The sequence below is a fragment of the Nomia melanderi genome, chromosome 4 (assembly GCF_051020985.1).
Source record: "Nomia melanderi isolate GNS246 chromosome 4, iyNomMela1, whole genome shotgun sequence".
Classification (NCBI taxonomy): Eukaryota; Metazoa; Arthropoda; class Insecta; order Hymenoptera; family Halictidae; genus Nomia; species Nomia melanderi.
The window spans coordinates 10080628-10106917 of record NC_135002.1 but is presented as its reverse complement, the minus strand read 5'-3'; the positions used below and the strand labels follow the sequence as shown (position 1 = coordinate 10106917).

General features: G+C 50.0%; 1 protein-coding gene across 2 annotated transcripts in view; it reads right to left on the bottom strand.

Moving 5' to 3' along the window:
• Positions 1-3828: 3828 nt before the first annotated feature.
• Positions 3829-26290, bottom strand: part of E75 (ecdysone-induced protein 75) — a 95743-nt gene continuing 73281 nt past the window's right edge. The window contains exons 1-5 of one of the 2 annotated variants that reach the window (XM_076367341.1): positions 25475-25733; positions 24902-24990; positions 14743-14887; positions 10622-10863; positions 3829-9964 (exon numbers count right to left, since the gene is read on the bottom strand). In XM_076367341.1, coding sequence (XP_076223456.1) covers positions 7880-9964; positions 10622-10863; positions 14743-14887; positions 24902-24990; positions 25475-25718 — 2805 coding nt within the window. In that variant the 5' untranslated portion in view covers positions 25719-25733 and the 3' untranslated portion in view covers positions 3829-7879. Of the gene's footprint in view, positions 9965-10621; positions 10864-14742; positions 14888-24901; positions 24991-25474; positions 25734-26290 lie in introns of those variants that run through there. The other variant, XM_076367342.1, reaches the window with a different exon arrangement.

Sequence of the window (26290 nt, the reverse complement as noted above, 5' to 3'; positions counted from 1 at the left end):
GTTCGACAAGAGTTATTCAGAGTAATAAGTAAGTTTGATTTCATTGTCATTTGTTGTGAATAATGAATATATTAATCGGTGATAAGTAATGGATATATTGAATTTATTCGGTATTCTTTGTTCGCTGTTTTGAATAACTTTTACGTTAAATATGATTATATGTTGCTGTCAACCGAACTTGCAAACCCGAATAACACATTGATTGCCACGGTGGTCACCAGTGACCGGAGCTTAAAAATTGCTTAAATACAATTACAATAAGAAAACTGATGTCGATTAAAAATATTCAGTAGCACAAACAGCTAGATGATAGTGTAACACCTGTACTGTGGTACCAAGTCATTAATAATTATTTTTAATACCATTTGCCTTTGTTATGAAAGGATATGTATTGTTACAGAAAACGTTCGAAATTCTCATGGCAGTCAACGTGATAAGGAACGATACGATAGATGACGAATAGTCTCCTCGCGCGAATGACGGGAATAAGGAGTAACCGAAGAATGATTGATTATTTATTCATTATTGTTATTTAAAGAAAGTGTTATTCGAATGATGTACAACAGCGTTTTGAAACAGTCCTGAGTAATTTTCCTGTCGTGGCTTAGAATCGAAAGTTGAATACGTGAGAAAGTTCGATGAGGGTTAGTTTAATTTTCGTCTGGTGAAAGTGTGTGGTCGCGGTTGAATTTTTCACAATTGTTTATAGAAAATGAGTATTTTCTGTTTTCCAAATTTCAAGTTATATTTGTAGAAATGTCGCGGTGAAATATTTGACCAGTTGCTTCGTTCTTTATGAAAAAACGAAGTGTTTTGGAGTTCGATCTTTTTCTGTTTCTGTTGATACTGAAGACACTTTTAAAGTGAGTTTTCCATCCCCAACGTTGCTATAAAAGGATACGTTCTACATGTATGAAGTTCTATTATAATCGGCGCATATGGATCGTATTGTCTTCCGTGTTAGCTGATGATTGGATTTCGTGCGTAAAACGCGTGGCCGCCCTGAACATTTTTTCCATGTGTGATACATTTGCTCCTTTGGCTGCAAGTATTCAGAGAAATTCATTATGACGTAATTGCGTGGGCATGTAATTAACCGGAATCGCGGATAAATCGAGTTATTTTCGTTACGTCCAATTTTTATTTGCTTCTGTTCACTTTTTCCTGCGGGACTGAATAAACATTTTTGCTCGTTCCAGATCGATTGTCTAGAACTTTTTTCTGGAAACATATTAACCTTGATTATTCGTCACTCTCAATAAAAGCGCTCCCCTGATCAAAGCGTTGCACACAAAATAACACATATTTTTCGCTGGCGATCAATATGAACATCCACAGAACCTATTCCTGCGTGATTCAGTGTCTTCCGTTCCCTGTGAATAAAAAGCTGGAACAAAAGATGGGCATTTTTCATGAGAAATCAATAATCAACACGTTCCTGTCATTGTGTATTTGTTTCGGTGACAAGCTGCGTAGGTAAGTACGTTCAACCTAAGTTAAACTAAGAGATTTTAATACTTAACGTTTAACAACATTTAAATTAAGAGACTTAAGTAATCCCTGGACCACGATTTTTATAAAATATCTGTTTCATATTTACGTACTAAAAGAAATCCTTCGGTCAATGCTACAATTCTGACTCTCAGCAAATAATCTCTGGAAATAATAGCTCACACGAATAAGCACCGTCTACTAGATATCTACGCCAATGAATAAAATAAATAATCCGTAAAATCAATGTAACGCTGACGTTAGTAAACGTATTAAACAAACATATTAACAGAAAAATCGTGGAGCTACTATCAGAAGATTAAAAGACAGAAAAAAGGTTTAATGCTCGACAAAGTAGCGTATGTTTCTATTTAATATATATATATATATTACTCAAAATAATATTACCCGGAAGCCCGATTATTAGATTTTCGTTGGATAAACCGTTAATCGACTCACTCGCAGCTAAGATCATGATCGTCAGAAGTACATGACGCTGGGAGCAAACGTAACAGTGTGACGCTGACGCTGAAGTTTGAAAAAGAAGAGAAAGTGTTGAACGGACGAGAAACCGACACTGAGAGAACCTAACGCATTAGGATCATCCTGTCGTTCTATCAGGATACCTCTGACGTCGGTAGCGCCCACGCGTATCCGGGGGTGCGCGTGGCAGCTTAAACACTGGGGATGCACCGAATATAATGCAACGGCGTATCGGCACGGTAGCGGCGGGGGCGGCGGCGGGCGAGGAAGGGAGGAAAGCTGATAGAAGGGGAGAGTTCACCGTAGGACACGGAGAGGTGAGACAGGTTGCGCGGCAACCGACGCCCACGAGATGCCACGCGCCGCCATATTCTTCAGGAATTCGGTATATCTGCCGACCACGTTTCCACCCCCGCGTGTCGGCTCCTCGCGCGCGAGACGAAAGTCGACCGCGCTGTTCAACCCCCGCCCCGGGCAATTATGTAACTTCGCCACGGCTCGTGCATCGAATAATCACTGCAATTCACCTGTTCGCGTAACAGTATGTAGAATAGATTGCGACATTGTTGTTTCGAAATTTCACGAGATATTGAATATCCAGCGACGCTTTCTCGAAGGATTCGAGGAAGTGTTCTGATAAAGAGATGATCTTTCTCAGTTTGATTCGAAAATAAAGAAGTACACGGATACTTTTTCATATATTTTATATTTTATTATATATTCTTGATTGTTTGAAGCTAACGAAACAATTTTACCTTCCATTGGTTACCTGTTGTCGTTCAGTTATTTTGGAATATTTCCGCAGATGTTCAGCTTCCTTTTTACCAAACCGGTGTTGTCCTTCCAACGAAAAGAGGAAAGTAAGTTTGAGGTAAAAATTAGAAACCGGTCGCCGTTAATAGATGACACTTCAACTGTTATAGCTCTTTTTTGAAATTAATAAATTCAATCGAATACAACTGAAATATGAAAATAAAATATTGAGTAGGTGAAGTTTTGGAAAGTTTCTGATAACATTCGAAAATTACCTAACCCGATCCAAAACCGATCACCTCGAGTTACCCACAATGCTTGCTCCGTTTAATTGCAAACATTAATCCGCTTTTATTTTTGGCGCATCGCGATCCCCCCGTATTAATTGCAAATCAAAGCAGATACCCTTGAACCGTGAAACGATTTCCTTTCTGTGGACAAAGGAAACCGAGAACTTCTTACGAATTCGTTTCGCTTTCAGTTTTTGTCTTCTTCGTTTGAAGGAAGAAATCGTCGGTGACTATCTTCAAGGCTGAATCTTCCTCAAATCAGTCCATCCTAAATTTCGATGTTGTTTCTAATGCTGTTTCTATCGAATGTGCAAAATATCTAAGCAATTTAGGAACGAATACACTTCCTTCATTTTTGGAGCAAAAATGTACTAAAGAAGGCTGTATTTAAGAAATAAAAAACGTTCCAAAAAATGACAGACCAAGAATCTTTAATTTTTCCAGTTCCTAACTTCTCAATAAATATTATTTTCATCCGAAAAAGCTGATTACTCTATTTCTGTTACTTTCATCCGATTCGGTAGCTTCGTATAATCGATCAATTAATTTTTATTTCTCGCACGAATATTACGTCGCCTACTGATCTGCTACTAATCTTTTCCTGTCACCTTTTCCGAGCTTTGTTCCGTACGTGGAACTCGTAAGTTACTTCAATAAAGTCCGATAAAGTCCACGGCCAAGAATACTCGAAGAAGAAAGGATCGACTATTCCGCGTGGCTCAAGGAAAAGGCATAAAGGTCGGAGAACGCGATTAACTATTCTATTTATAGGATGGATATCTCGGGGATCGCATAAATAAGAGACAAGATGTATATATTTTTTCTGTATAATTCACCAGACAATGTTTATTCAGACGACCTCACAACTCCCAAGCGTACAAAATGTTCGTGCTCACTGGGCAATATGCGGGGCTGCGTGTTTTTTTACGTATTTTTTTTGTTTTATTCCTTACATTCCTTATTTATTTTATTTCTGCCTTATTTCGTTATCCGTTGCAATGTAATAGAGTACACTTTCGGTATTTTGCTTTAACTCTCGTCGATATTTATTTCTCGCGATTTTTTCCATTCATCTCTTTTCGTTTACTTTTTTTTTCGTCTGCATGTTTCTCCATTGTTCCACCAGAAACAACAGCTGCTTGTATCCTCCTTCTTAATGGATAGAGAAATATATCATACTTTATGTATCGTTTACTATAATAATCATTATGTGTAGTTTATGCATAACAAGTATTACGAATATCAACGCTAGTTCGCTTCGGGGGTGGGTGGGGGGTTTCTGGGTGGATAATCGGAGTGGTCTGCTGGGAGGGCGGGATGCTGGGAGGGGTTGATCGTGGACGGGGCTTGTGTGTCGGAGGAATAATAGTTTCTTTTTCTTTTCTTCACTCCTCGGGAGTCGATCGAAAAACAAAAGCAAGAAAAGTTCAAACGAAACAGGAAAAAACTTCGGTCTCGAATCATATTAATGTGTGTATGCGTGTATGTGAATGTTCTCCTTTTCTTTCGTTTTGGAAACGGTTATAGGGAAAATTACGAGGCACATGTATACGTATACATATATAATAATATACATATATAAATATACACATCTCCGCGTGTATATGTGCTTGCGTGTGTATTATATGCGTACATAAGGGGTGGTTCTCGATCGGTTACGGAGCTGATTGGGAGGACTCGGCGTACACGTGCCACAAACTTTCGCGAACATCACTTGGGGTGAGGGGTTAGCTAAGGAACGGCGAAAGGAACGCAAAAGGAGGTTTGTTCCAATATTCGAACGGTACAGGGGAGGGTTTCCCCGTTTCAGGGGGTGGACTCGGGCAGCAATAGAAGGATTTCTTCTTCCTACGTGTTCATTCGGGGCGGTGCGATCGAAATGAGTCGCGCGGTTAAAGTGGAGAACGGTGATACACAGAGCGTTAAAGGGAATGACTTTGTTTCCTCAAGTACAATAAATATACAGAGCGTGTTGTGTGTGTGTTCATTTTCATTTCCACTACGACGAACTTCGTCCAGGGGTATTCTCTCTCGCGTACGCGTACGTATGCGCGTGCGCGCGCGCGCGTGCTGTCTCGTGTGCGCGTGTCACGTATACGTATACGTATACGTTCGGGAGTTTTTTTGTCGACGGAGCTGCGCGCTCGAAAAGTAGCGAGACATAAACGAGGGTATTTCGCGTTTCATTTCTTTTTTTTGCGTTTTCTTTACTGCCCATCGAGCAATTTACGGGATTTTTCTGCATTCTACGTTCGCGGTTTTCATTGTTCTAACTGTTTTCATTTTCTTTTCCGATTCAATACTCCCCTGCCCTAACGATTTTATATTTTGTCTTCCATCGATCGGATTCTCGGCTCGCTGGTTTCCGTGACGCTAATACCACGCGTGTATTCTCACTTTTCCTGCTGTTTTTGTTCTTTAACGTTTCTCACTTTATGCATTCGCGGTTTCCGTGTCCCTTGTGTACGTGTACGGTTTGTATCGTTTCATATATTCTTTTCTCCTATTTTGTATTCGCTTTGTTTCATTTTGCCCTATTCGCGACGACGATGCGTGTGTGTGTTTGAAATTCGGTTTGTTACTCGACAGTTTTAGCTTGTTTTCCTGCGTTTCTCTGCTTTATTATCATCCGGGGCAAAAAGGGGGTGGCGGGGCGAGCGTCTCAATAACACATCGGCGGCGGCCCGCCGCGTTCAATTCTTTTCCTTTGTCTCTTCGCTGATCTCTACTCATTCTCTCGCATACACTCTCACTCTCGCTCTCGAACTTCCTCGCCGAGTGATTTTTCCCTCGAAAGCAAAAGAAAAAAAAAAGAACTCTCGTCACACTCGCGGCTTCTACGACTTTAGCCTTACGGAGTTTACTATTTACACTTTGCGCTGTACGCCGGATCTCTGCCGAACTGTTGCACGCGACTTTTCTTACCTTCGTTCTTCTCTCTCTCTCTCTTTTTCTCTCTCTCTCTCTCACACACACACTCTCTCTCTCGCACACACACACTCTCTCTCTCTTTCTCCCTCTCTCTCTCGCCATTTCTATCTTTTCTCATTCACTCAAATCTGACACACACACACACACACACACGCGCGCGCGCGCACGATAACGTCGACTCTCGTCTCGAACATTTTCTATTCCCGGGTTATCTTCACGCTGTTCGTACGTATCCGAAAATGCGAACGGAGATCGTGTTGATTCTCCCGATCGCCCAGAGACGAGAGGCACGACACGCGTGTTTACAACGCACGATTAATTCTTGCCGCTCGGCCCGGTGTACAGGCCGGTATACAGACCGGCAGGAATCATTCGCGCGAAGGTACCGTTCGATCGCAAACTCTCGGGGGCCGCGGCGGGCCGGAGTCAGTCTCATCGTGAAACAAAGCTACGCTTGAAACTCGTTTTCTGAAATGTAATTATACTCGATCCGCGAGACGTTCTCGCGATCGCCGTTCGTTCTTCCGACACGCTCCTTTCTCCTCGTCGGGAACGGTTCTTCAGGGGTCTGGGTTTTTCATTTCGACTGAAAAGCCTGTATCATTTTCCATTCGTTTCTTTTCGTATTCCGTTGTTTCGTTTTTGTTTGTATGTTTGCTTGTTTGTCGTTACATATATGTATATATATATATATATTTTTTTTTGCAATTTTGCCCCGATTCACTTGCACAAGCACGCTGCGCTCTCACGTTCGAACCCATTCGTTCTCTTGTTTCCTGGTCGGTTTTTCTTAAATTCCATTCACTCGCTTCGCAAAATTTGTTCTCTCCCTCCCATTCTCTCGCGTTCCTCATACACACGCACACACTCGTGCTTCCTCTATTATTCTTCTGATTCTTCTTCGTCCTCTTCTTCTTCCTCTTTCTTTCTATCTTTCTCTCTTTCTTTCTTTCTTTCTTTCTTTCTTTCTTCCTTTCTTTCTCTTCCCTACGCTCGCACATACACAAGATGATAACTTTTTTATGATTATTATACCTTACACATATTACAATAATAATTAATTACTTTAATAATATTCAATAATTATAGTAGAGTAAGATGATCGATGAAATGAGGTGGAGACTGTACAGGATGCGCGATTTCCATGATTATCACATGTAGATAGATTATTAATTTCCGTTTAAACATTCAATGCTCTTCTTCTCGTTCGTTCACCCTCCTTCGTCGCCGGGCCCGGGTCAACCGTGGAGCACGGCTGTCCGCGTGTTTTGGGACGCGAATGTGCCGGATGGGACTGTCCCGATGCGGCTGATTGTGGGCGATAAGACGGATAAAACGGACAGGGATAGCTTCCCTCGAATCCTATACACGGCACTGTTTGTACCCGGAACGTCACTGTTCGTCCAAGCGTCCGCGTTTCTTTCGTGTCCCTTCCGTGTCTTTCTGTTCACCACACAATTTCCCGGTTCAAGAACCAAGATTCAGAAGAATCCATGATGGACGTGCACCGGACAACCTCGGAGGGTGCGCGTCTACGGCGAAAGGAGGCTCCGTGGGCGGGGGGTGAGCAGTGCCGCGGGAGGTCTCTCCCCGCGGCGTGTGATCCCCTCCCGACCGTCTCGTCGCGCAACGTTTGTTTTTTTGCATATCGATTAATAGTTTAAATTAATAAATTATTTGGTTTATCACGCGCTCGGAGCGTCCTGGCACTTTCATACTTTTCTCATTTCTCGCGTCCTCTTTTTTCCTCCCCGCCTCCTCGAGGGGGCGAAGCGACGCCACGGATCGAAACTCCGACGGAACAAAAGAGGCTCGACCGCGCGCGCGCCACGTGGAAGCGACCGGTGCCGCGAAGTCACGATTATCCGCGCGACGTTTCCCGTTCGATCTTCTTCTCATCGTTCCTGATGGTGGTAGTCGACGCGAGGCCACTACGCCTCGAGAGACAACGCTTTGCAGGGTCCGACGAGAGGCCTCGGCGACGGGGACGGCGACTTCTTCGAAAGGTTCAGCGGCTGCTGGCTGTCGGCTATGTCCACCTGCAGCTCCATCATGTTGCTCGGGCAACCGGACAGCATCAGCGTCGCGGCGGTGCTCGAGGTCGGCCTTGGACTCGTGCTGGTACTACTCGACGCCGCCGCGGATAGGTATCTGGGCGACGAGGCTGGCGAGTTGCCGACCATGAGGTAGTCCGAGGAAGACTGCTGCTGCTGCTGCTGCTGTTGCTGCTGCTGTTGCTGTTGCTGCTGCTGCTGCTGCTGCTGTTGCTGCTGCTGCTGCTGTTGCTGTTGTTGTTGCTGCTGCTGCTGCTGCTGCCGTGCACCGGTCGTCGTCGTGATCACCGACGTGGCCGGCCACCTGGTCGTCGAGTAATTGCTGGTGGCGCACTGCAAGAGTCCTTGAGATCCCTGGGGCGAACGAGCGGTGATCGTGGTCGTCGAGGCGCACTGTTCCGCCGGCGATGGCGACACAGCTGGCGACCTTGGACTGGTCTCACCGCGCATGATGTAATTGTGGATGATATCCGTGCGTTTCAGCTGCTCGGCCGTCATCCGAGGACCCTCCATCAGGCTCCTGGCTAGGGTGGAGTGCGTGCTGCTCAGCAAGCTCGCGGTCTGCGGACACTGAGCTGCCTGCACCTGGTTCGATGGGCTCCGCGCAGGCGGCGAGGTCAAATGGAGGTGCAGCTGGGATTGCGTGTGCTGGACGATCACGGCCGGCTCGGCCTCTGCGCTGTCCTTTTGCCTGAGCGCGCGGAACTTCTTGTGCGGCTTGTACGCCTCGTCCATCAGCGAGTTGGTGTCATACAACGGAGGCGCTTGCAGCACCCGCTTCAGCACCGGCATGTCCTCCACTTCCTTGTCTTCGGACCTGGGACTGGAGCAGACCGAGGTGGGCGCGCTGCTTGCGCTGCTGCTCGCCGGCTTGTCAGGCTTTTCCGTGCCGGACTCGATGCCGCTGTCGCTGGGCGAGTCCAGCTTGCGGAATCGCGGACACTGAGGTGGTTGGGGCGTCTTGGACAGAGAGGCGCGGTGGAGGTCGTCGTCACCGGAACTGGTGCTGCCGGAGTTCGCTCGTCGTCTGTGCGGACAGAGGCCTCCGGCTAGCGTGGCGGCGAGCAAGGGTGCACTGGACGCGTGGTGCCCGCTCGCCGGAGCCACGTGGTGGTATTCTGTCAAAGAGGCTACCTCGCCGCTGCAGGTGCTTTCGGTGCTGGACACGCTGCCCAGGGGACTTTTCACGGCTTCGTCCAACGTGACGTCCGAGGCGGATCCCCAGGATGCAGACGGCTCTTCTTCCATCGGCCAGTGTTGCTGCTGCTGTTGCTGCTGTTGTGGCTGCTGCTGGGGTTGTTGAGCACTAATCACGTGTTGCGCTTGCTGCTGCTGCTGCTGATGTTGTTGTTGAGCCTGCATCTGCTGCTGTTGCTCGGTCATCTTGAACGCGAGCAGTTTCTCCGAGTGGAGGGTGTTGAGGGTCCTCAGGTCGGGGATCTTCTTCAGCAACTCTCTCAGGATGTCCGGATGTTGAGGGTGGTTCTGCGCAAGCACGGTTTGTAGCGCGTTGCGTAGCTTGTTGTGCATACGCTCGACCAACTCCGTGTTTCGCAAGCCAGGCCTGTCCGCTGCGATCACCACCACGGAACAGAAGAGACCGAGCTCGGCGTCCGATAGTCGAAGAGAATTCACCCTCTCGGCAAAGTCGAACATCGAGTCCATCAGGAATCTCGCGTTGCTGCTGTTGTGGATTGACTCCCGCTTCAACACTTGCCCGTTCAGGCAGATCATGCTGTTCGTCTGGGCGTCGAACATGCAGGCGAGCCGCACCAGCAACACCTCGAACACACCGGCCTTCAGTAGCGTCACCTGGTCATCCTGTGCCAGCAGGCTGAAGCCAGGAATACGTTTCGCGAACTCCACCACGCCGCGAATAGCCGGCGAGAACCTCTTCGAGAAGTCTTGTAGTAGCTCTTGCTGACCGGTTAACGGTTGAGGGTTAGGGTTCAAGGGGCATGCCTGCGACAAACAAGAGGAAGGATCGCTGCGATTAAAAATTAGTCATGATTCCAGAACGTTTGAAGCTCGTTGGGGAAGACGCGAGCTTCGAGTTGGAAAGATACGCGCGCTTCCTTGTACGAGGCCCGTCGAGGACGACTGGTTTGATTTCCGCGTGAAACGTGGACGTCTCTTCAAGGTTCCGTTGACGTAAGCGCGAAAACGAACTCGCTTGGATTTCGACATAATTCGACGGGAACGTTAATTGACACATCGAGTAATATGTATGGGAGAATAATTTTCATATAATAATTTACACGAATTGTTTTTCTACAATTTTTGCGTTTTGTTTCGAACGGAATACAATAACAGCCACAAATTTAACCATTTGCCTTCCAATATGAAATCAAGCCGACTTCGTATAAAACACGTATAAAACCCAAGTTCAAAGCGACGCATTGTTGCATTATCGATACTAAAGTTCATCGGTAAAATTGCTTTACCGAAATTCGAAAACGGATTAATTAAACGAACGAACGAAAGTTATTTAAAATAGACGCATCGTTGAAAGAGATTTCAAGACAAGGAGGTTTGTGACGTGAAAAACGAAGCTGGCAAAATAAAATTTCCCCGAGAACATTGTCAAAAGGAAAAAACATTTGAAAATTTGTTACTCACCAAGGTTGGCGGACACGCTGTGTAATTCGGTGTCTCCCGAGCCCGGACAAGGATCGGCGCGACTTTGTCCCTGGTGAAATCGCATGTGTCGAGATGGGCCTGGACAACGGTCGTGAGGAGCCGTTGCTCGTCCTCCAGCTCGGCGGCTACCGCCTTCTCCTGCGAACGGCTGTGGGAGCTTTGCTGCATGGCAGCCAGGATCCTGGCCTTCTCACGCTTGGGCACACGGCCGAATCGCACCGCTACAATCCCGAACAAACAGAGAAAAACGGAAAGAACGAGTTAGTAAGATTCATCGGAAAGTCCGATGAATGAGGATCAAAAATACATTGAACACCGAGAAAAAAGGGGGTCGGGACGGGGGTAAAAGCAGAAACGGGCACGAAGGACACGCGTCGATGAATAGTTAATGCGGATCAATGGATGAATCATGCAACGGACACACCGTGCTCGGCGGTGTATCGCTCGCGGCGACCTTCGGGTCGCATCGGTGCCCGCGCGCGCGTCGCTTCGATCCGCGGTCGCGGAAAAACCTGAAAGCGGAACGGTACCGCGAGGTGATGCTGGAATTTTCAGCTGCGCGTCAACTCCGGCGTTCCCCGGCGAGGAAAGTCGGTTTTCGATGATCAGAATTTGAGATTCTCTTGTGAAATTTCTTATCACCGGACACACTGCTCGGCCGGCCGCTTCGGGGAAGAAAGAAGGAAGAAAGAAAGAAACGCAGAGAAAAAAGAAAAAAAACCGAGAGGGGAAAGCGCGCGCACGACTTTCTCGCGCGCGAGAAATGAAAGTGCGGCACCTAACCGTGTTCGCCTCGTGGCTGAGAGTCCTCCGATAGAAAGTCCCCCTCTCGCGAGCGGTGCTCAGCCTGCACCGTGGGGATGCGTGAAAAGGGAACGTGTTTTACGAATTGGCGCACCGAAAAGTTTCGCGTTCGATCGACTCCTGGAATCGTCTTTTCCCTTTCGTTTCCCTATTCCACGGAGACACCTACGTGCATTGTGGTAGTCGACAACTCCGTTGAGGATCCCCTTCAGTATGGGCAACTCGTCTCCCATGACGGTCGAAGAAGCACGCGGGGGATGAAGCGTTTAACTCGTCTTCCTTCCGTTTCGAAACGCGGCAACGATTCGTTTAACAACTGCACTGCGCACGATTCAACTTTTCATATCATCTATGGTCACACCAATGTCACTGCCGGTCGTGCTCGTACGGCGCACCATACGACGAGAACTCCGATCATGTGTATCCCGGCGTTTGATCGGCCCCGGTTCGATCCGGCTGTTTTCCTCTTTTACGTCGCGAGGAAAAGTAAAATAAAAAAAAAATGAAAACAACACGAAGACGCGGAAGAAGATTCCTCTCGGCTGACTACGACGAGTCACTCCGGGCGTGCGACGATTATTCGCGTAAAGCGCGGCGTGGACGGCGCGCCGCCAGACACACACACGCGTGCGCGCACACACACGGTTGGTCTTGTCACGGGGGCCTTTGCACCACGGTGGGCCCGGTGTACGCGGTGTGGGCTCAAGAAAGGAGCGCGACAGCACGACACGTGCGGACGCGAGACAGCATCACCGCCGACTGAGTGATGTTCCGCGGGTTGCGTTCAACAGCCCCTCCACTTATTCAGCCATCAACGACTCCCACCACCCGGCCCCCGGCCACGATTGTGTGGCCTTTGCTGAGCCTTTGGCCTTGAACTTGGTTTCAGCGACAGCCGCACGAGGCGTACCGCCGACCTATATATACTATATAGCCGACGCGAATGTACTTACGCGCGCCGAGCGTCGCGACCACCCCACCAACCACCACCACCACCGATAACCACGCCACGACGGAGAGGGTGCGCGTACCTGTCTATCCGTCTATGTGCGTCTACGTCTATCTCTCTTCGCTCGCGTATACTTCTGTGTACAAGAGAACGATCGGTGTTCTCCTATGACTACATATGGACTAGTCTCTTTGTGTGCTCGTTTCGTTGAATACGACAGAGACGGGGAGACCGTCTGTATATGCAGAAAGGGACGTGTAGATATTAAATGATAGCTAGAGAGAAAGGGAGAGAGAGAGAGAAAGAGAGAGAAACGGAGAAGACGGATAGATCGGTCTCGTTGTCAGAAGTGATTCTCCCGTGCGCAGATGCAAGAGTACCCTATGCCGGGGGTAAGTTACCCTCGACGACCTTGGGCAACCCCTTGGTGCTCTCTGGCTGTTTGCCCTGTCACCAGCTGCTGCCGCGACAGCTTATCCGTTCACGGACGATCGATTCCCTCTCACCGTTGGGTATCGCCGCGATAAGCTCACACTGCCGATCGATCGGCCGGAAACTGTACGATTCGCCATCATCGGTGCGGACACTTCTGGATCCATGGGGCTCTATCCGGAAGCTCGAGCACTGGTTCGGTGGGCGGGTATCGCGGGATCGGACCCGTCGTCGGAAGTGGACGAGGTCATCGCTGGCACGAGCGGCCGCTAAGCAGCGTGTTTCGAATCACGTACGAACTCTACAGGGTCACCGTGAACAATCTTGCTTCGGTAGGCTAGATCGCCTCAAAGGCGGCATGTTCTCTCGACGAACGTGTATCTTCACCGCTCGTGGGCTTTCATGTTTGATCATGTGCCATCGCAGGAAACGTGGCTCAATTGAAAAAGGACGAGCAAACGATCAGACGAAGAAGAGTTCCTCTGCGCGTTGATCCGCGCGCCGGTACGACGGTAGCTAGCGCGTACGATCGTGCGGACGGAGCGCAGGCTGGCGCAGGTTCCCCGCGGGAGTCCAGTCGCAAATTGTGCGGCGTCGGAGTCGGGTATGTTGGTTTGGCGGGCCGACCCGAGAGGAGCATGCGCCTGAGCGCCAGGTGGTTCCGAGCGACCCGTGGAGGGGGCAGATGTGTCTTCGTCTCCCTCTCGCGCTCGAGCGAAGGAGGAGAAGTTCCATTGCGCTCGGAGTGGGGAGACGAGGAGTCGCGAGCGAACCGCCCGCGAAGAGGACCGTAGTTCGCGAGGTCTCCGCGTGGAGCGTTGCGCCACGCGACGGCGCGTTGTCACTCGGACCCGTGAACCGGCGGTGGGGGAAGCCCCGACGGGTAGTCGAGAGACTCGGAGTGGGGGAACGACGGGGGGAGACGGTCGCGACGGAGTACTCGCGCGTCTAGGAGCCGCGGGAGGGGGAATGCGAGTCGTAGAAGGAGGTGGAAGGGTCACCGGGTACGTAGCGGCGAGTAGCGGTACTCTTTCTACGGACGTGGAGCCGCATGCAAGCTAAGCGATGCCCGTCTATTGACCCCGGCGAGTCCACGTTGCCTATCAGGGGCGACTTGTTTTCTCGAACTCCGATCGCTTTACTCTAGAGAAACGAAACGTCGTCTATTTACTTCGCTCGTCGTCCGTCGATGTACCTTACCTAGGAAATGAAAGTACCCGATCGCGGCCGTTGTCGACGACGGGAAATTTGAGAGCCACTGCGCGTTATGATCGGTTCAAATCGGCAAGCGGATAAGACGTTTATAGATCAGACCGCGGTGTTCGGATGGATGCACGGCGCGCGGCGGGCAGCCGGTGTCGTTGACCTCGCGCGCGGGCGCGGGTCTGCCGCGCGTCGGACGAACCTACTGGCGAGGCCGGACCAGTCGAAATGGGTCGCGCGTCGGAAAACAGGCCGGAGCGCGATGTTTCGAAAAGAAAGCAAGCTCGTAGCCGCGCGCGGGTCTGATCAGGGGGATAATCGCGGCTTTCTCGAACGCGTCGTCGTTGCCGGCCACTTTCGCCCGTTGCGACATTCTTGCCGTGTCGCGGGGAGTCGTCGTTACGCAAACCGGTCAACGACCCGGCACTCTAGATTTTTAGAAATCGCTCTTTCGGAGAAATGCGCGGTTACACCACGACTGACGTTGCTCTAGAGGGAAAGTGACACGGGATACGTTCGACCGCCGCTCGATGACTTGTTCGTTCGGCTATCGAACCGTTCGAAGCTCGCGTGAGAAACGTCGCGCGGAATTCGACGACATGGTCGTTGGGCGGTTTTACCGTATCGTTTATGAAAGATTTAGTATAGGACGAACAGGTTCGATGAGGGTAGCGGAGGGAAGAACGGGGGACGGTACGTTGAAGAGACTCACCATCACGACTCATGCCGACAGCGATGCACTTCTTGAGACGACAATACTGGCAGCGGTTCCTGTTGATTCGCAGGATGCTGCACTGTTGGTTCTTGGTGCAGGGCCGGTACTGGATCTTCTGCTGGATACTCCGCCGGAAGAATCCCTGCGAATCACCAACGAAACCCTCGTCAGTCTGACCGTCACTGTCCGAGGAGGACCCCGACGAGCAATTGGTCCCCGTGCGCGGGGTGGCCAGGTCACATTCGCACAAGCACCCCATTAATTCACCTCTTCCAGTGTCCCGTGTTTCGTGTTTTATTCTAACTCTCCTATCTCCTCTCTCGCCTTTATCGTTTCGGCTCGAAACCAAACACCAGCGGCGCTGAAGGGAGACGAACGGCTCGCGCGCGATCGGGACGCGCACCACCGATCCCTCCTCGATTGTCTATGCGAGGACACCACACAACTCGCGGGGTGTTCTCAATTGAACCGATGTGGATAAAGAAACTCGCGAACGTGCTTGGCTGCAACGATAGTCGGCAAGAACCTTGTCACAGTTCCCCGTCCGGTGGATCACTGATAAGAACGAACCAATATGTAACGTACGCACGCATGCACGCGCGACACAGTGTACAGTATACAACACGCCACGGCACCCCACGGCACCGTACGCCACGCACACGCCCGGGAAAACCACCAAACTCAACAACGCGCCGACCGTAACTGTTCGACGTTCGGCGGTCGTTGGCGATCCGTGCGACTCGGACGCGAGTTTCGGTCAGAGAGCCGTGCGCGAGAGAGACAGAGAGAAAGAGAGCGTGTATACGTGCGCGAAAAAGAGAGGGGCCGGGTGTAAGGGGCGGGCCGGGGGAAAGAGAAGCGACCGTTTGTATCGGAGCTCGGCTGTGAACTGGCTCTTTCTAGCACAGAGAGCATAGAGCCTCGGCACATTGCCTCTGGCACGGCGAGGTGGGGGACACTCTGACCCAATTCCCGGACGTTCACCCGCAGTTCACCGCGTGAAAGTGAGAGTCCCCCTTGCGCGGACCGAACGATCCGCCGTCTCTCTCGCGCGCCGCTGCTCTATCTCGGTCTCCGTCCCGCGACGGGCTGTCCCGTTCGCGCCGCGCTCTCGCGGTACCCGCTCGGCATCGCGCGGTTCTTGTCCCGCAAACGGACCCGACTCGCGCGCGCACCCGTCGACCGTACAGGCCCGACGCGGGGCGCGCGAGCGCGCTTCCAGCGCTCTACTAACGGGTTCCTTCCCAACCGCCCGCCCACCCTCGTGCCCCGCACGCTGCCTGCCCCATCCCCCCACTTACTGCATTCTGCGAGGAACTACCCTCGCGAAGTGTGTCCCGCCCTGGCCTCGCTACGCACCTTATCGCCGATACCACAATGACAGCTACGAATCTGAACACGGGAAATGGAGGTTGCCTCGAACGGTTACCCTGTTTTATGCCCATGTTTGGGGATTTTTTCTAGAACTGGAGGATCGTGTTTGCCTTGGTAAGGAAATTCCGAGGATATACCAGATTCCCTGGTTTTATGAAGATTTGGAAACGATTCTCCGGAGCCACCAGGGAATGTTGCTTGCATTCATTTTTAAGGGTTAAAAGGGATGAATCAATGAAACAGGTTAGACGTCAACTTGTATATATGACGCTCGCAACTCGTATGTAAACGGAATACAATTCGATTGATTCGATTATTTTCTGCGACGTAAAGAAAGAAACGAAATCTCGGTAAAACTGAAGAGGTTTAAGAACCGACGAGAATCGGAGATAACGAAAACTGCAGGGGAGCAGCGACGCGTGGAGACGAAAAACAAGAAAGAGGAGGTAAAAGGAGAGAAAAAACGAAGAAGAGATTCTTTCGCTCAGTAGGTTTCTCATGCGGGAGCGACTAATTGAGAATGGGAAAAGAGGTAGGTCAGGGCAGAGGCACTTCCCGGCCGCGTATCGGTCAACGACCCTGCGCGGGCTCGGTTACGTAACGAGCGACGCGTGGAACGTCGCCGTCGTCGTTCGTTCCCGGGCCGTTCCTCGTCGTCGTCGTGGTCGTGGTCGTGGTCGTGTCGTACCCCTCGTGTCGTTGTCTCGGGGCGGTGCGCGCGGTGTTTGTCGTATCTCGCGCGTCGCGACGTGTTAGTACAGGGGCGGGCGCAGGCGCTCACGCGTGTGCGTGCGTGCACGTACGCGTACGGAATTGGCGACACTCGTCGTCAAGTGACTCTCTCGTGACGTCAGACACGCGACCTCGCCTACCTCAACTTCGTGCACACCAGGCCCCAGAGAGACGAGAGAACGATGTACCGTTGCACCTCCGCGCCCGGCCTGTCAATCGGTGCACACGTTCGATGCAAGTCAATGAACTGTCAGCGTTGCCAATGTTAAGCCCCGCCGGCGGCGTTGCGCGCTCGTTTCCGTTCGTAATTTTCGTCCCGAGAAACCGAAAAACTGATACGAATACTAATCTGTTGATCGCAAATAGTTCGACGAACGAATTTTTGTAAGATGTATCACGGTCTTTTTGGATATATGGGAAGGTAGCGTAGAAGATTATTGATTTTCTATGGAAATGTAACTGGACAATTTGTTTGCGTTCGACCGTTGCTTCTCGAGGTAATTAATTTTCAAGGAATTTGTTCGATGAGCAAGGATCTATATTTATCTATAATAAATGCAAACAAACTAAGCAGTGATTGAGCATAAAACCGTGGAAGCCTAATGAAGAAAATGAAACGATTAAAAGTAAATGCGGATCAAGGATTCCATGCGTCTACTTATAGTTCTCGGTTACTTTTTTCATTATTGTAATGTGACCGATCGGATCTCGGAAACGGCAAAGTTATCGGTCGCTGGAGCTGGTGTCCGGGACGAGGCCAGCAACCCCTGGTGAACCCCTTGGGTTGGCGGGAATCCGGCAGAGGTGGAACCAGCCGGGGCAGGAGGGTTGGACGGGCGGGATTGTGGGAGAATGCGGTGCATCGATCTCTCAAACCGTGCATTCCCCCTGACAGGTCAGGGGGCGACCACCTTCGCGTGCTGCCGCGGACTTACGTTCGCTGGCGCACGCGCCTCCATTGTGTCACCTCCTCGGGAAGTGCAAACAGATCAGTATGGGAACATATCCGAGATCCTTTCATGAGAATTTCCCATTCGCCGAAAAATTGGAATCCGAGAAATTGCACGCTCGCGGGGAAGCTTCTTCGATCTAAATTTAAACCGTTGACGACGGATCTAGGGGGTGCAACATCGGAGAAATTCAATGAGAACTATACGAATTTTCGAAAATTCCTGATTCCTTTCATCTTCACAATTCTTTCAAAGATAGACGGAACACATTTCATGTTTTCTAAGGCAAAGATAACCAGCAATACCATTTCTTTCTTATCTAATCCCAAATTTCACATTGACATTCTATCATGAGTCTCAAATAAGCATTTTCCCAGGCAATCCTCTTTTCATCCTATCCATCAATCTAAATCCACCTTCATTAAAAATTCCACATATTCAACCCTGAACCAGGACCTTCCGCGATCAATCCACCATCTCTCCGCTCCCAGAAAACTCTCGAAAACTACCAAATACGAATCCCACAGCTACCCCGAGAACCTCCCCGAAAAGCGTCCAAATGAGTTGGTGTCGCGGTACGATCGGTGTCCCGCGCAACGCTGCATCGCGAGTCACGTTCACCGGTTCGCTTTTATTTTCCGCGAAAGGAGTGAGTTCGAGGCGCGGGCTCCTGTGCGTGTGCGTCGGTGCATGTCTGCGTATACGTGTACAGGCTCGGCCGAAACCCACACGGGAGGCCACGTACACACACGGCACACTCATGTGTATGTAGGTAAGGAGAGTGTGGGATGTACACACGACGTGGTCGCGGGGCCAACGACCGGAGCGCGCGCGATTGCATCGTCGAGGTGGGGTGTGGGGAGGGGCGGAAGGGGAATGGCGAGCCGTTCAGCGGTGTTGGTGGTGGAAGGAGAGCGCGGTAGGGGAAGGTGAGCGCGTACTGCTATCCATGCTGCTCCCACGGGGTTGGAAGAGGGGAACGAAGACGGAGGATCGTACAACGAGCAAGAGAGACGGGCAAAGGGAGAGCGGTGGCAACAAAGAAGGACCAGAAGACGGCGTAGAAGAAGAGGGAATCTCGCGCGGTGAGAGACACTACGGTGCACCGTGTGGCGAGCAACGGATGGAGGGGAAGGTGTGCGCTGCAGTGCAATGGAGCCGTGAGGGGAACGGCGAAGAGAGGACAGGACACGAAACAGAGTAACGGTGACGTACATAATGCGCGCGCCGTTGCGGGCGCATGCGCCACGACTCGTGAACGCTGCTGACGATATATACTCTCCGCTTCGCTCGGGGGCATTAACCGCTCGCGCGTACTCGCTCGCTCCGATGGCCAGCACCTACGACCCCAAGAATTCGCTTGCTGCCTCGATCCTCTCCGCTCTGCTCTGCTCTTCTCCGGCTCTTCTCACTCCCCCTGAACCGTCGCGAAGTATCGGCCAAGTCGATCGCCGAGGTCAGAGATGCTGATCGCGTAATCCGCGCGCCATGGGAAATCGCGTGGAAAATTCCCGTCGTCTCTCCGACGCCCCCTCCCGGGTCCCGGAGGAGGACGATGGAAAATTTTCCTGGATCGCGCTCGCCTCGCGAGGTCGATTCTAGTTTAGGGGAGGACCGGAAGGGAATAAGTCGCTGCTGTTTTTGGAAACAGTGTGGGGGATGAAGGGAATGTTGCTTTTGGGAAGTGACGGATGAAATTGGGTTTGGGGTTATTCGGGGTTTTCTAAGGTGATTGTGAGATGAGTTTTCTATTTTTTGAAATGATTTGATCTTGTTTTGGGACTCTGAGCGATTATGTAGTTTGTGACCCTTTTCCGGTACTTATGGGTTTTTTTGTCTGTAAAGGTTTCCAGTTGTTCGAAGTATCCTCATTCGCGAGGGATTGAGGGAAGTTTGAATTTATCGTTGCGAGTTTTTAGGAAAGACGACTTTTACAAGTGTATTGCGAAGAAATGGATAATTTACTACACAAGGCGAATTGGAAACTAACGATCAAAGAAGGAAAAACGCTCGAAATCATAGTTGGTCAAAATAGTGTATAATCGAGTAAACTCGGCTGTAAAGAAATGGTGCCGTTGACCGACCAGTTTTAATACTCTCGTTTGACCTCGAACAGTTCGCTGCCCTATTCCCCGGGCATCGATACCGGGGAAGTCGACCGCCGAGGTCATCACACGAACTATTTTCTACTTCCATGATGCTCGAGATGTCTTGCAGATTTCAAGCTGATTCCCATTGCCGCAGTTTGAGAATCTACTATACCATTCGCGTGATTAAAAAAGTCATACAGGTGCATGTATGTTCTCGATGATAATACTCGACACTTTAACAAATTTATCAACATAGAAGAACGATTTATTACCAAAAACATAATTAGATTATATATCAAAGGGATTATCCACTCATCTAAAAATCTCTCATATTTTTTTGTCACCTTTTCAATTCAAAATGTAAGCGCTATGTACAAATACGATATCGATCACATAAAAAACAATGGTGAGTCGTTTCCACCCCAAAAATTAAAGTTACAATCTACACATTGAATACCAGTCCATTTCAGGACATCTTAACAACCAGACCACACTATTTTATGCAAAATTATGTTACTAAGGCTCGAAACAAAAATACTAAACCCACATCAAGCTTCATCAAAATCCTTTCCATTAAGAAGCTTATCCGGTTGCCTTTTCTACGTATAAACGTCCCTACCTCACCAATAAACAAAACTTTATTCTCTAATAACTTTCTCTTCGAAGAAAAACACTACCGATCGATCAAGCATCTAACGTATCCAACATCCTATCTATCCAAGCAGCATTACTGTCCCCAAGTAACTCAGACGACCGAATCGCGAAAGTTCTCGATCCCTCCGGCGCGGAGTGTCGCGTTTCAACGGGGGTGGTTTTATCGTCGCGGCACAGAAAACCGTGACGTTCGATTCCTCGGCGGGAGCGGGCGGGTGGCGGGAGCGGTTCTCGGCTGGGCACCGCGTTATCTTAAAGCGCTCCCGCTCCGGGCCGTCCGGAGATACCGCGTCGAGCGAACACCTACCACGATAATAAGCGGCTGACCCGATTCTAAAGTAGATGCACCGGGGTCAGTAACCCCAACACCGAGCACCGAAATACCCCGCGCAATCAAATGAAAATGAGATCACGATTCGTTACGACATCAAAAATGATGGTTAGCCGAGAGACGGAGAGAGAGAAAGAAAGAGAGAGAGAGACAGAGAGAGGGAGAGAGAGAGAGAGAGAGAGAGAGAGAAAGAAAGAAAGAGAGAAAACGTGAGAGAATGAGAGAGAATGAGTGAGAGCGAGGGCGGAGGGAGAGAGTTCGGCGTTAGGGAAGGAGGTGAGCGAGGAGGTGGCGGCGGAGAAGGTGGAGGGAGCGGAGAACAGGAAGGGAGCTCGCACACTCCGTGTCCCAGGGAGGGGAGGGGGCATCGTGAGGAAGGAGAGGTGGGAACAGCCGTGTGACGTAACTGGCTCGGGGGTCGACGACCGGAGGGTTAATGCACCGGTCGCCTGGTTTCAACCCTCCGGAAAAAGAGTCGGCCGCGCACCTCCACCGTTGATTGTCCCGCCAGGGAGATTTACCGGGTAACGGGTAAGAAAAAGAACGAAAAGTTCCCAATTTTTCGTAGTTCCACCATCAAGATATACCTATGCCTCGAATCTATACTCTAAACCTGCTGACATCTAGAGGGATGATCGAAAAATCATCAATCCCACACGAAGTTTCGGTAGACGAAAAATCGGACGATTGAAAAGAGGTCCCCCCCGAGCAGTGATGAAGCGTTCAGGTAAGAAGGTATCGCGAGCAAGCATCGCGAAAGATACGCGGCAGGCGAGATTAGGGTAGGCCGACGCGTCTAGGGATGCATAAGTCAGAAGGTACACCGGGATCAGATTCGAAAGAAGGGTTTCGTGGATCAAGCCGCTTATTCGAACGCGGTCCCGCCGGGATGCCGTGTCTTTTATCGCGCGTTTATCGCGGCCACGTGATTGCGGCAACGAGGATCTCTCGTGCCGTAAAACTGAACTCAGGTCAGTGACGCGTGCACGAAAAGTGTCGTGGCGGGGGGCGAGCAACGTACCCGACGAATCTGGGCCAACGCGAGCCACTCAATTTTCTCGTCGATCTCTTCTCCCGCCGAATAATCTGCTCGGTTCGCGCCGGAACGAATCGCCATCGCGTCGAAAATTGGAAAATTCCGGGGGTTTTGGGGCGAAATTATCGGTAATCATTTTGGAATCATTTAGTTGCTATTTGCAACGTTCGTGCCAGAAATAGTGTGTCGAGATTGCGAGGATCGTTGAACCAAATCGTTGGCTTATCGAATATTGAAAGTCTTTTTGAAAGTATCGAATTCTTCGAACTAACGCGGATCATCCAAGTTTCGCGTTTATCTCTTCTCGTCGAATACTTCAGTTATTTTCAACTTTCGCGCCAAAAATTACTTTTTCCTAGAATACCATGGTCCCTAATACGAATCCCTAGTGCGTCAAAAATGACAAGATTCGAGGAGTTTTTCGATAAAAGATTAATGGGGTAGCTAAAACTTCTTGAACCTCCTCAAGGCATGAACGGGCCGGGGAAAAGTAGCTTGCGGCCAGCGCGACTCGCTATGGCGAAATAGTGCAACAGCAGTGCGACCGAGCGACCCAGTCTTAAAGATATCCAACACTCTTCCGCGTTCTCTTCCCTTTCCACGGGTCCCTCTTCCAGTGCCCATAAGACGGTCTCTACCGCTAGCGGCTAGGTCACTCGACGACTACTCCGCGGCCCGCCGCGCCGCCATAAGTTACTGACCCAGTCAACCAGCCCCGGGCTCGGTCCCTCGTTTCGTGTGTCCCCTCGAGTGGGGGAAGCCAGACGGAAAAAAAACCGGCATCCTCCGAACGCTATCTGCCACAAACCGTCCCTAATCTCGTTCTCTTTCCGGGGACAACAATGGGGAGCAACCCGAGTCGGAGAGGATTAAACTACGACACCAGAAAACCGAGACACTTTCTCTTTCCCGTGGTCAGCCAGCGATCATCTCTTTGGCTTTTCGGGTCCCCGCTGGTCCACTTTCTCTTTCTTTTGACCCAACAATCCCTCAAAGCATAAAAGATGGATACTGCTTGGAAATAGGGGTATCTCTATTCTACGATGACTCTGCAGGAAATTGTCTTTAAAATATACCGAATAAAACTGGAAAGAAGGAAAAGTACAAACAAATTGATCAATCGTAACCTAGATTCGTAAGAGTTTGATTCTTTTATCAGCCACGAGGAATTTTATGATTGTAAGAAATTTTATTGGGTGAATACCCGGCGGGGGGACGCTTGCGTCGCGGAGGGTAGCGCTCGAAGTCATCGGGTCGACGCACGAACAAGATCTGAGTGCTGCGAGTCACCGATTAACACACCTGGCAAAGCCATCCCCACCGCCGTCACGAAAGTGCGCCGTGGTGGTGGCAAAGCGGTGGAGGTGGTGGCAGCGTTCTACCACTTCCTAAAACGATATTCGCGAGTTGTGCTGCCCCCACCCGTGCGCCTCCTTGAAGTCGCACAATGACGATCACGAGGACGTTGGCCTTCGCGGGATGTAATTATCAGTCTCGAGGTAAACGATTTACATTCGATTTGAGGTTTCGCCGGGAGGAGAGATCTCTTTCGCAGTCACCGATCGACGACATACATTATTCCCTTTTGCGCCGTTTTTTCAACGAATCCCTGAATTTTTTATGTGTTAATTGAAACTGGAAAACATTTTATATTTGACGGGGAAGATCATTTAACAGCAGGAAGACCGTGATTTAGGAGACAGGACAGAAAAGGAAGCTGAACAGGAAATCGTGTAGACGAATCCCCTGGGGCCCAACGATTTTCCGAAACTCGGCCACATGAAAACCACCGTGACACAAAAGCGTTCCCCGTAGGTCCAGGGAGTCTCTGCTACCTGTCCAGTCCCTTCTCACGCGTTTTCCCAAACGGCCGAAGGTTATCGGTCCTCAAAGAATTTCGCCACATTTCACGCTCCCCTTGCGTAACCGCCCGCGAACGCTATTGTTCCCCAGCTCGACCCCATTTTCCACGAAAAATACCCCGTGACCGCGTGTCACCGTCCATCGGACATTTTTCAACGTTTCCGGTAGGTTCCCTCGATAGTTCCTATCCCTGTATCCCAACAGTTCACGTCCAAAATTTTGTAATTTTGAATCGAAACAGTTTAAACTGCAAAATGTTTTTTCTGCAATGTTTGAATTAGTGAAGATGTTTGTCGACAAGTGCCGATAAAATTAGCGAAATGCAAATTTTGATGACAATGCAATTTCATTTCTAATATTTACTTTCTTGCAAACTCCGAAAAATTTCCTGTTGACGTTTGACGTGCAGATGCCACTAATGTATTTTATATAATAATAAAAAATAATCATCGTTATTTTAGGGAAAAAGATTTTATTATTTTCCGCTAATAAATGAAACCAATTTTCACGGTTGGAAAGAGAATTATTCAAAGTATCGATTTGCAGAAATATAGAATACCAATATCCCTGACAGTTTAAGAATCCCCTAAATACGCTCCGGTGATTTTTGATCCTTGAGAGGAATTTCAACGACTTCACTCGACCGAAGAAAAGGAGCCTTGAGAAGATTTTTCGTCCGCCTAGCCAGTCGAGGAGGCAACGTCAAGGATCGGCGTAAACGTCTCGCGATTTCCGCGTGCACAAGGTCGAGCCGGAGCTCGGTCGATAGCTTCTTCGCAGCCTTGATCGCATCGTACATTCACATTCAAGCTCCGTTCACTTCCTGGCCACATGGCGTCACGTATTTGACATATTCGATATTTTTCGTCGACCGGTCGATTATTTGGTTTCCCGAAAAATCGAGGCGAGGAAGAATCATCGAAAATGTCGTACAGCTCAAATGAAAACCGATTCCGATCGCAAAATTCTTGAATCCACAAAAATATGTAAACAATAAATAATCTAGTAATTGCAAAAAGTGTTTCCATCCACGAAACCGCATAGCAGAATCGAACACAGAGAACAAAGATCCAAAAAAAAAATCGCTGATCGGAATCGGTCGTATAGTATCGAAAGATCGACTCACCTTACATCCCTCGCACGAGTGCACTCCATAGTGAAAACCGGACGCCTTGTCCCCGCATACGCGGCATAACACCGTGGTCCCATCGAATTCTGCAACGAAACAGAAGAGAAACATTGACAACCGTCCATTAACACTCGGACACGTTGACGCGATGGTGTCGCGCGACGCGTGTGTGCCCCGCCGCGGCGATCCACGTGGGGCCCGTAAAGCGGGCTCGCTGGTTCTCGCGCGCGCGCCCGCCCGGTCCCGCGAGAGAAAGGTGGGAGAGAAAGAAGAACACTTTCTCCTCTCTCGAGGGCGAGTTACAGCATCGCTGTGTTACAACTTTCTGCTTTCACTCGGCCTGTCACGGCGCGCGATCCTTTTTCTGTTCGCCGAACAGCCGAACAGACAGATCTCTCGGCCGAGAACTCGACCGCAGTTTCTCTACTCCGTGTAGTACTCGTGAGAGAAACAGAAACATTCGGTGGACGAACGACTAATTTTCTCGACTGATAGAAAAGGGAACAAGAAAGATTCGCAGGATCCTCTTGAAGCTAAAGAAACAAATGAAAATTGACACCCGATCCGTACCTATGTTCAATTCAGGCTCAGGTTTCGCGGAGGATACGGTGGAATCCATGGTGGGCATGTTAGGGCTGATGTGATGGGGCAACTGGGCCACGTGATAAGCGCTGGGCATGCCCTGAGAGACACAGGACATGCGCGACACGCTGGACGCTCGCGAACCGTGGGACGAGATGCTGGAGATCGGCGATTCAGGCGCGGGCGACGTTGCCGTGGCTGCCTGCGCGCTGCTGTCCGGCGTCAGTATCATCCTCGCTGATAGTCCGCGTCCCGTGTGTGTAAAGACTAAAACAGGAACCCTCTACGTTCTTCTTCCAGGATCAAGCATCCACTGGTCACGGCACTGCACTGAGCTGATCACCGACATTTAGTCCACAGTGTTCCCGCGGTAGCAAAATCACTGACTCAAATAATCACTGCTAACTCACTGGGGCCTCTCATCGCGATCGGCTAACATCCCCGCGTTCAGTTTCTTGGATGATGAACTTTTCCCGTAGACACCAAATCGAATTCGCGCGTGTACCGTACAAATTCCCGGATCGATTCCGCCGCGTATCACTGAACTGGATCTTCTCGTGTGTGTGGCACCACAGGTGCAGGTACCTAGCCGAGTCGAAGGGCAGGTGCGTTCTGTGGCGGCGTGCGGACACCGGCTCGGTGTTATAACCGGAGGAAGGTGGACGGAGAGGAGAAAGAGTGAGAAAGAGCGAGAGACGCGGGAGGAAGGAAACGGAGACGCGAAACCGTCCGTTGTCGCGTGTTATCTGTGGACGGTGGCGTGCGCGAAAAATTCGCGCGCGTACGTGATGATATTGGCGGCGA